This window comes from Sceloporus occidentalis, unplaced genomic scaffold (assembly GCF_023333645.1).
Source record: "Sceloporus occidentalis isolate IW3139 unplaced genomic scaffold, rSceOcc1.0.p SCAF_267, whole genome shotgun sequence".
In the NCBI taxonomy this organism is placed as follows: Eukaryota; Metazoa; Chordata; class Lepidosauria; order Squamata; family Phrynosomatidae; genus Sceloporus; species Sceloporus occidentalis.
This window is the reverse complement of record NW_028317247.1, coordinates 228,092-243,764: the sequence shown is the minus strand read 5'-3', so window position 1 is coordinate 243,764 and position 15,673 is coordinate 228,092. Positions and strand designations below refer to the sequence as shown.

At 40.9% G+C, this 15,673-nt stretch overlaps 1 protein-coding gene across 1 annotated transcript; it reads right to left on the bottom strand.

The window, feature by feature from the left end:
* Positions 1-1,288: 1,288 nt before the first annotated feature.
* LOC149275768 (poly(A) polymerase alpha-A-like) lies at positions 1,289-14,705 on the bottom strand. The gene is made up of 22 exons (XM_089504343.1): positions 14,626-14,705; positions 13,778-13,942; positions 13,555-13,621; positions 13,004-13,085; positions 12,535-12,644; positions 11,559-11,612; positions 11,147-11,258; positions 10,623-10,712; positions 10,394-10,532; positions 9,785-9,857; positions 9,304-9,424; positions 9,099-9,183; positions 6,852-6,905; positions 6,422-6,541; positions 5,344-5,453; positions 4,940-5,061; positions 4,511-4,649; positions 4,218-4,313; positions 3,418-3,632; positions 3,046-3,108; positions 2,901-2,960; positions 1,289-1,384 (listed from the first exon to the last, which is right to left on the bottom strand). The coding sequence occupies exons 1-22, from the start codon at positions 14,703-14,705 to the stop codon at positions 1,289-1,291; spliced, it is 2,253 nt and encodes a 750-aa protein (XP_089360469.1).
* Positions 14,706-15,673: the final 968 nt, after the last annotated feature.

The window sequence follows — 15,673 nt, the reverse complement described above, 5'->3', positions numbered from 1 at the left end:
AAGGAAAAAAAAAAAAGGTGCGGAAACCGCTAAACACCAACTTCAGAAATTCTGCAAAAAGATCCGGCTCCTCTGGGAAGCAAAAGAAGGTTTCGTAAAAAATTGGAAAGCATATTAAACAAAAAAAACAATAAATCTAGCTCTAACTTTTTTAATCAGACTCTGCTATCTTTCCCACTAAACTTCACCTACGTATTCTAAACAGCCGCGCTTCTGGTAGGATTGCGACATACAACAAGGAACCAAAAGGGGGAACATTTCAGCTTTGGGGTAACGAGGGAACAAAGTCTCATTTTCACAGCCGAGCTATTTGTTTAATGTTGCGCAACAAGCACGATCCCCGACCCCTTAATGCTTTCAGGGTACCCTAAAAAGAGTTTGTAAAACAAAAAAACTTTTTGTTCAAATAACCCTTGATCCACGGCTGTAGTTTTTATAGCGGGGGCTGGCGCGACCGAGGCACATTCAAACGGCAGCCTTGCTCATTCTCAAAAGTTTGGTAAATGGATCACAAATCTTTTCTCTTTAGAAGAAGAAAAAAATTGCGAATGAATGTGTAAAGGAAAGCACACAATGAATGACTCTGGCCGCCGGTATAGATCTAACCTTATTGTCATCGGCCTTTACATTCGATAAAACCTGAATAGTACCCTAGCCAAAAACATTTTCTGGGCGCGAGAACATATAGAGCACAAAACTAAACCCAAACGGATTTTGGGGTTTGACGGGTGAACTCTTGATTGGGGCGAAAATCCACCATCTCCATGATCTGACTCCCAATTTGCCCACATACATAAAAAAAACAAAAAAAAAAAAACCCCAAGACCCCCCCCAACATACTTCCAGTGTTGCGATCCAACATGCCAACACTTGTAGCAGCTGAATGAAACCAAGAACTAAAATAATAATGATAAAAAAAAAAAAGTCTAAAATCTGTTACTACAATTAAAAGAAACATAAAAGTGCAACAGCTGAAAGAAAGGTTTTTAGGCAAGATATATTGTACAATTTGCAAAAAATTTACATTAATCATTTTCGGTCCGGATGCTCGGTACAGATATATAAATACAGTTGTTTCATCCGGTTTCCGGTATAGCGATGGGTCCTTTCGTATGGTTAGCGTAGTGCTTCATACTGACCCGGACCTGCCAGAAAGATGGTCGGAGCCCAGAAAGAACCCAAAACGCATTGAATTCATCGATCTTCGGGGCTCTGGCAGTGCAGCGGAGAACACGACTGGCGGCGATTGTTTGTGGACCCTGAGGCGGAAACGCGGGGGGATATTTGTTCACCGGTTCAGTCGCAGCTTAATTGAATTCTTGATAACAGGAATAGGATTAGCGGGCAGAACAGGAATATCTGACAGGTCAGTGCTGGGTGATTGCTAGAAGAAGATGGGGGGGAAAAAAAAAAAAAGAGGGGGGTGGGGGGTAAAATGGTTATAAATACCTGTTAGAAATGATAAGAGGGGAAACAAAATAAAATCCCACACAGTGTAAGGCAATTTCTACGCAATTAGGGATAAAGGTCACCGGATGCTGAACGGCTCCACAAATTTAACAGGAGGAAAATCAAAGCGAAAAAAATCCTACCTGATTGAAAGAATTAGCAAATGTCTCCCATGGGTCCCCATACTGACGGGTAAAGGTACACGTTAACAGAAAACGGATTCTTTATTTTGGGTGAGCGACAGGCAAAATCACAATATTCATCATCGTTATTTTAATACATAAAACCTGAAAACATTGCATTCAGCGCACAGGTTCTACCTGCTGTGAGGAACCGTAAAGATTTAGGGTCTCTGATCATTTGGAAGTGTAAAGGAACAGAGGATATAACCTGCACGTGACTGGCAACGTTTAAAGGGAAAGCTTCACCGAGGAAAGGCTTCGTAAGGACATTTAGAATAGAAATCAGACACCTTGCGAAAGAAGAAAAAACAAGTAGCGGACCTAATCTGTGAAGAGTAGAGTTAAGTAGATCTGGCCCTATTACCGCGACGCGTTCATATGGAGGGTTTCTATCATTAAAGGATCCTGTAGGAGTTTAAGGCGCTCCAAAGCTTGGTAATCAGCACAGTTAATGGTCTGTTAAACAGCATTTTGGATTTTGGAATACAAGCCAAGCGTTGAGGCAGAGCATTAGCCTATTGGTAATTCTATTTACGTTGGCCAATACTTAGAGCCAATATCCGTGGTGGGTTCAAATTAAACGAAGAACCACCGACCTAGATATAACAGTCTGGAGGACCGAGCTATGGCTATATTTCCAGAAACAAACGTAATAAAATAGAGCAAGAAAATAGTTTAGAAAGCTTTTGACTTTTTTTTTTTTTTTTTGGACTATACAGGGGCGCCATCTAGTGGCGGAGCTTTTACTCTGACACGCCAAAGTCAGCTAGTTATATTTTACTCATTTTGTGCAAGTTTGAGCTCCTAAAAACCTAAAAAAACCCCAAAAAACTAGTTTAAACAATCACGTTTGGAAATTAAAACTAATGGAGGAGGTCCAACTACTGGAAATTGTGATTGTAATTGTGTTTAAGCAGGGTCCATCCTCACCTTTTGTTTGTGAAAGCCTTGCTTGCGGCGTTTAACCAGTGTACAGCGTTAAATATGAGGGCACTATACAGATCAATCATCTGTTTTCTCGTCACTCTTGCCACATACCTGGCTTATCTTCCCGTGTAAAAAAAAAAAAAACGTCGGCTGCCAGGTGAGTATACGGGGAGATGCTATGCAGACCCTCTGACACACAGCCCAATATGGGCCAGATTAATAAAATACACCTAATTAAGAGTTAAAGTGGATATGCTGCTTAAGTAAATGAAAAAAAAAATATATATATATATATATAATCAATAAGTAAAAGCAAGGTTAAAGGTTAAGGCGGACTCCTACCTGAGAAGGTGGTGACGCACTCGGGACGGGAGATGCAGACTTTCCCTCGCTTTCTTCATCCTGCAAACAGCACCACAAACACTTTATATCAATCAACTTTGTCGCACGCACGCGAGAAACGTCCTCCTTCAAAAAGCCAGCTCACCTTTACGACGTCTACCTCCATTTTTTCATTTTCGTCCATGTCAGTGGCGCATCCGTTTTCACCCTGCGATAATAAAACAGCAGCGGTCATCTGGTGTGAAATGGTTATACTTTATACAGAGCAGCAGGTTCCAGAATGTTTTTCATCGTCTCATAATATATATATATATATATATATATATATATATATATATATATATATTATAGTGAGCTCCCGAGACATAAACAGCCCCTCCCCAGAGGTCCGACACGCATGCCTAAAGCCCCCCCGTCAATTAAAACCCAAGGCGTGTCACTTGATCTTCAACGATCTGAAAAACTAAAGGAACGCAGACCCTCCGAATTAAACTGCAGACCCCCCGGTGTCAAATACCTCGTCTGTCTTGATTTTTTTGGGGCTGACTTCTTTTGTGGGAGATCCCGTTCGCTTCACACTCGCTATAGGACTCAGTTTTGGAGCCGCTTGCGTCGGAGGCTTCGGGACTTGGTTCACCAGGCGAGTGCTGGAGACCACCCTGGACATCGCGGGCTTTGGGGTGGAAATGACAGGGTGCCCTGGGGTTTCCGGAATGCTTCCATTAAAACCACCTAAACCCAATACACGAGAGTCAGGTGCCGTTCATACCGTATGCAAAATGTTCTAGGAGGAGGCCAACAAAGGCGCAAATTCATTTTGTAAGCAGGCGATTCCAAGTACTTTCCTCCCATCTCTGTATTCTATGTGATCAAGAGTGTATGTGATGAATGAATTACAATATAGATGGAATCACCCAATTAAATGAAATTAATTCGGAATATTGGGACTGTTTATTAATATAACGATCTAACCTTTGACATTTTTGAATTTGTAATTGATTGCTTATAAAATTATGAAAAAAAATAAAAACAATCTCAGTGACAACGTAATCTGCAAATGATTTTTTTAATACTATAATCAGCTGCCATGCTTTAGATAGTTGCGTTTCACCGTTTTATTTATAATTCTGACAGGTCTGGGCGAAGAAAAAAGGGGTTCTATTAAACTAATTCAATAGGGCCCTGAACCCCAACTTCTTGAATATTATTCAACACACAGCATTAAAAAGCTAAACACTGCTGTAACTACTAACACGCAAACCATTATAAAAAAAAAAATAAGTACATTAAATACGACTACATAAACGTTATTCTTACCCCCGGAGCTCTCCGTGGCGTTGCTGGGGGACGCAGTGACATCGGCAGCCATTGTGTTGGTCAGAGAAACGGACACCGGAGTTGCTGAGCTGTTTCAAAAGAAGGAGTGAGGGAGATAGACATTAATATACTTTTGTATACTTTTATGGAATTTAATAATTAAGGCAAGCAATTTGCAAATGGCTTCGCAAGCAAAATGAATAAGTGCTTTGGGGCACTTTGGAAATGTAGGGTCATAGCGCATTACTGGCGTGATGGAGACGCGATTATGTTAGTATCAAAGCATCCTTACCCTTGAGATAAGCCAGAAGTATTCAATTGACAGGTCTTGCTTGCATTGGTTGGAGAAGGCACAGACATGCTGTTGTCACTGTCCATTGATAAATCAAGGCTATCGTTCATAGATACCAGCTTCACGTTTTCCACCGAATGCTGGGGAACAGAAAACGAGAACAAGACGCTTCGTAAGAAGACCAACAAGAATTATTAGTGATTGCAGGGCAGACCTGTGCCGTTATCTTGACCACATGCAATGCAGAATGCACTAGAGGACCCTCTGCTGATCCTGTACGCGAGCCCCCCGGATTCAGTGACTGAACTCAGGGAGGCCTGGTGAATTCGGTGCTCTCCACGGTGAAAATGCGGCACATGCAAAGCGATGAGTCCCAAGCACTGGTCAGACGAGTCTTCAGGGATCGAGAACCGCATGCTAGACGACCTACCTTTTTCTTTTTAGGAAGAACATGATGAGGAAGAAGCTGGTGGAGTTGCTTCTTCTTGACGTGCATCGCTGCTATCTTCATGTCCTTTTCGAACATCTTGCTGTTCATTGCCTGTCTGTAAACTGGATATTGTAGAACAGAAATATTTAGTGACTTAACCACAAGCTGTGTATTTTCCTGAAAAGGTGACTGCGAACAAAACCGGGTCATTTAAACACAATTTAAAGTTTGTGTCACCCAAATAAAATGTATAATAATAATAATAATATTAATAATAATTATAATAAATAAAATATATATATACACACACACAAAACATGAACATCTGGTAATATGAAGATTTAAAAAAGGTACAACATAATATTTAAATATATATATTTATTAATAATTAGTAGCATCCTCACCTGTATCAGTGAAAGACTGAATATCACACGTAAGATCAACGCTGAGGTTTTCGGAATTTTCCATCTTCTTGAAAACTAATCCGATGACCCACATTGTCCGAAATTCTTCCCTGCACGACAGGTTTGGGAATGAGTTGCGCGACAGAAAGTAACATGAAAACAAGAAGCCTTTTTTTCCGCGAAGCCGCCCAAGTGATACAGGAATCCCGAGCCCGATTCTAGATGAGCGCAATAGCGATTTATACGTTACGTTAACGGCACACCAAGGCAAGATGTATCGGAAGGCAAACGCTCCACATCCGGAAACGTTTTTATCAGAGCACCAAGATCTAAGGGAATTGGTAACTTCAAGTCATTCTATTTTTTGTTAATTTTATAGCCAAAGCTAAACCTCCCTGTTTTCTAGCTGGAAACCTGAAATCACACGAGAGGCTTCATGCATTTTTACCATAAACGAATAAGGCTTCAAAAAAACTTGCATCTACGGCACCAAAGCCGTGGCATCAGAAAACACGCACCGTATGCAAATGTATCTCCTACTACACCAAATTTGCATATGGTACCAGAAAAGGAGGGAGAAATTAATTAGTGAAACGTAATCTTATCTGCTCATTATATTAGCAGTTCCAACTTTTGGAATCGCGCCTCGTTAACGGCGACTATTTGCCCCCGCCATCATTTAGCAAAAAGTTTTGCAAGCTCAGTAGGAGCCGCGCCACCGACGTTTCATTATTTACAGCATCCTTTGTCAAATGGTGTATGTAAAATACGGTCTAAAATGTTGGTTAAACATGAACAGCGACAAAGGTTATTTTAATAGCTGATGATCACAATCCCTAGGAGTAAGCTGCTCATTAACAAGGATTTCTGACGGCCATAGGGATTTACGATGCTCTAACAGAAGATATCAGTGCGAGATCCAGCTTTTGTTATAAGCGGAGAGCGACTGATTAAAGAATATTACTAGAAAGCTACACCAGCTGCTGGAGCCGACCTATAACCCCATCTCCTTTACGTTATACACCCCAAATGTAGAAAGTGGAGAAGTCTGAATGGGGTGAGGGTGTTGCCGTCTTACGTCATTTGGTTCTCAGAAGGTGCGGGGAATGATTGAGGGTTCACGTGAGCCATAGTGATGAACTCGTTCTTCTCCAGGCTTCCAACGAGGATGCGGATCTTTGATTCCACCAAACCTATCCTGTACAACGATCCAAATAATCAATAAACACGTACGAAGGTCCGCGGAAGGTGAGAAAAGCGCGACAGATGGGAGCACAAAACACAATGATCATTATAGGACATTAACAATCGTCTGATGTAGCATCGGAGCATTTCTCAGTATATAAAACAAGCATTTAAAGCACTCCGCGTCAAGCCCCCCCCGAAGGTCTAGTAAGGTGAATATTATATAGCTAAATGATACATTAAACACCTAAAATTAGACACTGATATGCGGGCCCTGGGAGCGGTGATGGGGTGTGAATGTAACGTAGTTTTCTAATACTTACCATTCAAGATGTTGCTTTTCTGTTGGCGCACTTGCGAGAAGGACTATATAATGCCTTTGAAGATAAAGACAATATGCTATTTTATTGAACACGTTCAGAAACGGTTTCCTTCATCTAACACGGTCGGCTCGAAAATTCAATAGTTTAGGCTCTTGCGGGTCAGCCACGTGCATACACTCCATAGTCCATCTCGTTTCATTTGCACCGGCGATGACACACAAATCAGGGGCCAGACAACCTTCCGTAGCCAAATCTATTATAAAGAAGTCAGACCTTTCCAGAAGGCTGGAGGTCGAAGCGCAATTTCAACTTACCTTCTCAGTTATGGGTTAAGGGCTCACCGCAGCGGACTTCTTTTGCTCGCTTTGAACAAAGCGCTTTGCTGGCCAGAGTTGATTCTGAAACCCGAGCGGGCAGGAGAGCCGTGGCTTCGCTACACGTTATAAAGGACCATCCCTGACAAGAAGAGCTAAACCGCTCCTGCGCAACATGCCGTTCAATCTGCAAGGTGACCTTCCGGAACTCTCACCTGTCTCAGTATCCCTTAAACAACGTCATCCAAGCTATTCAAGTGAAGCCCGGGAGGTGAAACTTTAACTCTGCTGCGTACTCCCACACTGTGCACGTGAGTTTAAAGCAATGTGCCTATACTTTCAAAGGGTGGTCACTGACTATTAACTACACTAGACGACACATTTATGCAAACAATTCTCATGGACTATGTAGTGATGCATGTTGATCATGGATAATCCTCCTGATTCTGGAATTTTAAAGCCAATACATATTCTATATGCATTCAAAGAATCTGGACTGTCTGATGAACGGTCGGAGTACTAGGCTTATGACAAAAACACCATCCCAGTACCCGACCCACCATGCAAGCTCAACATCTTTTTATGGTCACGTTAGCCAAAGAGATTGGTGAACGGGCATTCATATTGCGAGGGATGAAAGACGGACCCACAACTATCATGAGAACTCGAAACCTCCAGCACACAACAAGTGCATTAACTAAACGCGGCGATGTCAATGTATATGCGGTAGCACAGAAGGGCTCGCAGCCCATTAAAAGTATCAAACATATAAAGCACAAGTCGAAGGGGTAAGATGGCAACCTAAATGGCATCTACATTTACAAACACACTGCCTGATATGCAATGTAATGAATTAATCCTTAAAGTAGGCCTGTCATCCAATTCAGATTTTTAGTATTTTTTTTTCACATAAAAAAACCCACTTACCATATTAAGGTTTACATTCCTATTAACCACACGGGTGTTTCAGAAAGAAACGTTTCTAGGGGTTTTTAGCAAGAACATCCCGCCAGAAATCCAATATCTATAATTTAATCAATCATTTCCTCAACAAGAGGTTTGTTGCAGCGAATTCTGTAAATCAGCGCTGGGTCACAGAATCAAAAACACAGACACATCCACACGGTTTAATAACTTTTTTTCTTTTCATTTTCTTTTTTTTTTTTTTTTTTTTGTTTATATATTTATTGACTATTTGCATACAATCAAAGGGAAAAATATACACAAAGAAACTCAAATCAGAAAATGCAAATAAAAAGATATTTTCCAAAAGGGAAGGTACTGGCTGAGGGGAAAAAATAAATAAATAAATCAAATAAAAAAAAAAATATAAAAAAAAATAGAAAACAATCATCTCTAGCAAAGTGGGTATCGCGATTATCATGTGAAGACCCATATAAATGCGGCAGTTATTCTAAGTAAAAATAAAAGTGTGGAGCACGGGGGCATCGCAACAAATATAATAAGTTCCAAAAAGAACTAAACTCAATTGAAACTACGTGTTAAAAGGTTAGTAGCATTTATTGCTTATATCGAGCACCACTTGCTTGTAAGTAAAGTAGCCATGGTTTTTTTTTTTTTTTATGTACTAAAAAAGATGCTCAAATTACTGGCAGCACAAGTACATGATTTACTGTTTAACCTATAATTGTCGTTCAATTAGCTCTAAAAAAAAAAAAAAAAAAAGAATATAAAATACTCAATTCCTAGAATTTAGACTTTGGAAAAGTGTGGGGACCCTTTTAATAAATCTGGGTAAAAAAATCTATAATTAAAAAAAAAAAAAAAAATAGGTGTTCTTGAGTACTTTGTTGCCAACAAATGCATGGAATTTTGAAAGCTCTGAATGCCAATAGAAAATGTTACTGCAACCGATACCGCATAATACATTATCCGACCCCCAACCACATCGTACGGTTTGTAACATACATACTTGTACTTCTGAAAGAAGTTTGGTGCGTCAAAAAGTTTGGACCAATCTGCCCTACCGATCATGATTTCATCTGTTATAGCGAGACCTATTAAAATGAAAGAAGCTAGAAGTCAGCTAAAAAAATAAAATAAAGCTATGACATAAAAAGTAAGCAGTTTTAAAAGCCTGGCGATAAAGTTTTCCAAGAGACAAGCAGGGTCTTTACCTTTCCTAAACTCCTCGATTATAACCATTCGTGTAGAAGCAGACACGTTGTAGGTAGAATTCTGCTGAGGGTAGGCTGGCGTAATAATAGGCATATAGTGGTACCGATCAGCGGGATTTATCTGTTTTAAAGGTAAACAATATTTAGTTAGTTTGTGCTTGGTACAAAGTCGTTTTTTCTCCAGATCTAAAAGGGTTTTTTTGGTTTCAAAAGACACAGCTATGGTTAAAATGTAAACACAAAAAAAAACCAAAACAGAATTAAACCGTAGAGCACAAAGTCAATTGCAGCATAGCGATAACACCCTATTCCCAGAAGCATTGAGCGGTGTAAGCGATACGTTGCAATGAATAACTCTGCATAAATAGACCAACTCACTTACATTTTCTGTAAATAAGAAAAGATTATTTGTCCCATGGCCACAAATACAAGTGTTTGACACTTTATTCTAGCCAAACCAAACCAAATCACGTGAACTTACCCGTGGGTCCCATACTGGCAAGTTAAGATTGCATTCCTCGGGTTGCTTTAACAGGACAGGATTAGGCCATTCCCTGGAAAGAGACAAGTATGCAAATATAAGAAAAGTTTTTGCCCTTGGTGACATCATTTAAGGTTTTTGACTTTCCTGTTCCAAAAAACTGAATACAAAAACGCAGCAGCCACGTTACCATAAAAAACAAACCAAAAAAAACATCTTTCTAGGGCTGGACACATTAACTCGAAACAGAAAATACATTCAAGTAGGGATCCCCCATAAAAATAAGGAAACCTCAATATGACTAAATTGGGTACACAAAGCATGTTTGTTGCTTAGGAATTGGAGCAACAAATGAAAAGGCCTGGTTCCCAAAAGACTATTTCCGCTTTCATTTTTGCATGTTTTGTTGAAATTGGATTGTTATGTTTTGTAAAACTAATCAGAGTGATTTAAATACATCTGTCAACTTGTATTACAATCACCCAAATCAGTGTTACTCTGACTGACTATACATCACTGGCAATAATCAGAATCAGATGAACACATAAGCCCAGTGCCCTAACTAAATAACGACATAAATCCTTTAACTTTTCATAGACAACAACTTACCATTTAGAAAACACTAAGAAAAACTTATGCACGAGGGTCGCTGCTATAGCATTAGGATACAGCTGGCAGGTTCTGGCCACTAGCATAGCCCACGAAACTCCTCCAAGGAAGCCTAGTATGTTAGAATATATGTTGTGGCCTAAACACAGAAACAGGAAAAAGTTATTAGTGCATTGAAACTAATAAAACTTCAACTACTTCAGCAAAAGGTTTAGCTCTAAAAACTTACGCTTGGCCCACATTTTGATTGCTCTCAGAGTTAACCTGAAGTTGTCGATGTTCGGCACTAGATGGAGAATTTCATCGGTGACACGGCAACCTGGCAAAAAAATAAACGGGTCAAATAATTGGAAAGGCACAGATAACCGGCAAGAACACCCAAAAATACAGTGGAAGCGACTTTTACTTGACCCATTAGAAGAAAGGGATTATTAGAAACAGAAAAAAGTGGTGTATAATGAAGCATTTTATAAATGAACTTTGCTCTGTAGGCTGTCTGATGGACTGAATTATATTATACCCCATGTATATCAATAATAGATTGCATGCTTTTTTCAAGGACAACATACACCACTTTGGGGGTATAAAACATGCCGATATTGCGATTCATACTAACATTTATGATGGGATCAATGGGACTTACATGCCAAGCATATCTTTAAGCCGTCCCAAAACTTCAGGGATTTTTTTTTTTATCGTACGCAAAACTCTCGGAAGAATTTCCACGTCAAGGCTCAAGCCGCTAACTCTTACCATTAAGACTTCGTATGCATCTTATGTCCAAGTTTTTCAGTAGACTATCATCACGGAGGTCCAAGTCCTCAGGAATAGTTTGAAGCGCAAGTCTCGCAAATAAAATATCAATCTGAAACACAAAATTTACAGCTTATGTCAAAAACAAGAAAACCCAATCCATTTCATAAACCAACTCCTTTCCTTGATATCTCATTTAATTAAAAGACAGAGAGGACTGAAGTAACATGTTAACATCACTTAGTGCAGTCAAAAAGCACACTTAAACTGGAAATATAGGTTATCCCAAAGATATTTAACTGCAGTTGCATCTCCTATGTTACAAATATGAAAAGGCGAATGGATTTAGGATGCATTTATTACTCTGGCTCCATTCCATCCACCATTTCTATAATAAAAAAAACTGCCTTACCTCGATTCCATCAAAGCACAATTTGATCACGGGGACAAACGCTTCCTCCACGGCCTAGTAGGAAGGAACACAAAATAAACAATATCACTGAAAGCAGAACAGTAAGTTGGAAACAAACACAATGTGTATTTTATTGCATATCTCTCGGAGTAGCAAACACTTTATGGTTCAGAAAACCCTCTCTGGTTCCACCTGAAGACCCAAACGGTTCACGGAAGAAAAATAGATCCACACCGGTAAATTATTTCCTCCAAGAGCAAGTCGCAAGCAGTATGGATGTCGATTACATGTCTCGAGCTGGCAGCAGTATTCACAGATGTATACATCATGCTAAACCGTACATAAAGGATGTGGAAATACCCTCCCTGCGATAGCGCGAGACAAAGAATCTCTTCTGCAGAACCCTATGCCAAGTGGCCCTAACCAGGCTCAATTACGTAAAATCTCGCCCTCTACCATCTTTCCTCCGCCTACCCGGCACACTTTTAGAGCCCGGAGACTACGGAGCACGCCGCTATTCTTTTCTAACGTTTGTCCCGATCGCCCAGCTTCTACTTGAATTGCAGACCCATTCATGGGAGTCATTACTTTATTCTGCTTGGGAAGGAATCTAGGTCCTTAGTCCTTTGCTCAGGATGGAATCATTTCAGGTATTTACCCATGTTTTTTTACGACTAAGGGTGTTACATTTCTCTTGTTTAGTTACCAGGTTCTGTGTACTTACTCTCACCTCTATTTCAATGTACTCTTTTTTTTTTTTTTTGTAAAAAGTAACCATACAAAAAAAATAAATTAGGAAATGATCAATTGGCCAAGCCCTGCAATAGACTGCTTCACACGAAACATTTTAACCACTGCTCAGACAGATCTATGCCCGGTCTCCAGCCGTGACGTAATGATACGCCGTCTGTCTGCAGAGGAAATCAATAGCGTTTAGACACGCAGTGCTTTGTATTTGCTCACATCTTAAACATACCCGCAAGTCTTTGACTTCATCCTGTTGTTTCAGTTTTTCATAGAAGGAAGAAAAAAAGTCACTTCTATCAACATGTCTTGGAGCAACGCACAGGGCATCAATGTCAGCACCTACACACAAATCAATGGTTAGAAGCCATTTGGCCCACCCAGTCTGCCCGATACCCCCCACATATCACCCAAAAGTACACGTGGCTTAATATGCAAACAATATGAATCTTAACACAGAAAATGCAGTTTATCTTCATACGACTGCTTATTTTTTTCTACCACAATGTATGGGATTTCAAATGATGTATTAAATGAAATAACTATTTTATACGCCGATTGCTTTCACTATAAATATAAATTCTGCTGCTAATCCATGTATCATAGAGCTGAATTGAGGTACAAAACGCTAAATACAGTCAGTAAAGCATTTCATGTTGATCAAATCTAAACGCAATGCTACGGCATAATCCCACATTTACCTTTCGTGTGAACTCCCAGTCGGTAAGATCCAAAAGTAAAAATCTTTCCACCAACATTCTCAATCACAGATTGTGGTAGATTCTATAGGAGAAAGCAGATAATAAGTTGAAATGTCATACACTTGTAAGACTATTGGTACCAAAAGTACCAAAGTACGTGATTAAAAGCTTGATTACAACTCTGCATTTAGAGACTACGGGGTTTATTCACTAAAGCCAGTAGCAAATACGTTGCTATCTCAACCTATGCACATCAACATTATGAAGAGATAAGCCTTCAATTATTGTCTGGGTTGTCCGAAAGCAACGCAGTGCCAAGACGAGCAAGGTAGCACGGAGCAGCTGTGCTCTATATGTCGGCATGAACATTAGTTTACAGATGGGCATGGAGCCAACGACTACAGGAAGTCATGCGACCGCTGCATGTCACTTCCTACTCAAACCACACTGACTGCTTTGTGACAACACTTAAAGGTCCTTGGAACCTTAAGGTATCTTTACCGCAGACTCATACCGTAGACCGAACACAGTGAGATAGTAATAGCCCTTACTTTGATCTCGCTGATCTCTCGTATCCATTCCTTTACCAGGTTGTTCAATTTTCCAAGAATGGAAATTCTGCAAAAGTGTAAGACAGTCAGTTAAAATACACAGAGGCAAACATATAGAGACCCAGCGCTATAACCTTCTCCAGAAAGCACTAAGTAGATAATGGCCAGGATATAAATGATATATCAAAGTAAAAACGTAACAAGTACTGAAGAGTAAACCAACCTACGCTGCAGCTCCTCTTCTTCCTCGAAAACGCCAAAAGGCTTTAACGTCTCAATGAGTTTCTGATTGAGGGTGCAGTCGGCTTCCTTAGGTGATGCTAAACTAATCGGCGAGGTAATGCCAAAATTTTTCTGTGGCTGCTGTGATCCGAGGTTCCCATGTGGACTAAAGAAAAAAGAAAAAAAAAAAAACAGAATAAAGTAACAGCGTAATCATTCCTGTCTTGGGGGGCAACAGACAGCCTATACAGTTATTGTATTTGCTGCACTTTTTTGCAGCCGGACACAGAGGCGCCCATAGCATCATTTGGTTGACTATTTAAAATATGCGTTATGGCTACCAGATATTTTTGGGGAGTTCTGTTCACTTTCCTGGTGGCTGCTGCCTGTCTTCTGGCAGACGGCAGCACACGGTGCGACGCTCCTCACGCGGCACGTTTCGCACAAATATACTTTAAGACCCAAGATAACCACGTAATCAGTTAAAGAGACGATACCATCAGCTGCTGTCACTGCGCCCCAAAACCGGTTCACATGAGTATCCCAGAGGGTCCGACAGGATCCCTGTGTGCATCCACGGAGAAGGTGCGAGAAGCTGCCCCATGTTTAAGAAGGTATACGAAAGCCCCGACAAAGTAGTTTAATATGCATCCTTTGCAACTAGATCAGTACACAAGCTATATGGATTACGATAGGGTTCCTAAAGTTCATAAAGGATGTATACACTCTAATGTGCGTAACATGCGCGACATCTGCCTTTGTTTAAATGCCACAATCCCCTTTGTACAGCGCCGCAGAACCTGTTGGGCTACATAAGAACATTATTTCTGTACCGCCCATACATCATACTTAGGAGTCAATGGACTTGTAGTTTTGCAATTGTTTTCCTGTGAATAGCGATAGATATCTAGCGAGATGCGTACGTTCATCTTTTACCTCGATATTCAGTGACCAAAACGGTTACCGTGTAACGAAAACGTAAATGCTAAACTTTGGACTTAACAAAATCCATCTAGTTTTGAACTACACTGCTGTTCAAAAGTTTGGGGTCACTTAGAAATGTCCTTGGTTTTAAAAGAAAAGCAAAGCCGGTCTATTAAAGCTATATGAAATGGATCAGAAATCCAGCGCAGACGGGGTTAATGTTGTAAATCACTATTGTAGCTGCAAACAGCTGATTTTTAATGGCATCTCTTCATAGGCGTACAGAGGCCCTTTATCAATCCCATCACTCCTGTGTGCCCATGGCCCTTTATCACTCCCACCACTCCCGTGCTCCAATGGCCCTTTATCACTCCCACCACTCCCGTGCTCCAATGGCCCTTTATCACTCCCACCACTCCCGTGCTCCAATGGCCCTTTATCACTCCCACCACTCCCGTGCTCCAATGGCCCTTTATCACTCCCACCACTCCCGTGCTCCAATGGCCCTTTATCACTCCCACCACTCCTGTGTGCCCATGGCCCTTTATCCTTTTAAGAACCACGGATAGCTGCCAGTTCCATCAAGAACAATGCAGCCGCAGACACACTGGAGTTAGGCTACCCGGTGGCTCGTAACGCAGGCGGGCAGTCACTGCAAGGTGAAGGTGTACCGGGGCACCTGAAATGATCTCCTCAATGACTCACGCGGACGAGTAAAGCAGGTACCGTATTCATGAATGCTGGACTTGTCTAGAAAGTGGATCCAAGGTAAGGACCCTCAGGGGTCCCTCGGACTCGATCATAGCTGCTGCAGCGTGACTGAGGATGCCAAACCTCCCGATAAAAAGACATTAATGCTGCGTGAGTCAGGACAGCCTCACAACAGAGCATAAAACCCCCCCACACCGAGCATCCTCCAGCACATTCACCGCTCATGGGTGGCTGCTATTTTAATCAGCTTCTCCTCCTTTCC

What these genes read in the sequence shown, in the direction of transcription:
- LOC149275768 (XM_089504343.1), bottom strand. Translation starts at nt 14,705, where the DNA reads ATGAACGTACGCATCTCGCTAGATATCTATCGCTATTCACAGGAAAAC. An exon ending in ATGAAGTCAAAGACTTGCGG is followed by an intron (nt 11,613 to 12,534) that starts GTATGTTTAAGA and finishes CCTTCCTACTAG; the next exon opens with GCCGTGGAGGAAGCGTTTGT. An exon ending in CGCCACGGAGAGCTCCGGGG is followed by an intron (nt 3,633 to 4,217) that starts GTAAGAATAACG and finishes TATTGGGTTTAG; the next exon opens with GTGGTTTTAATGGAAGCATT.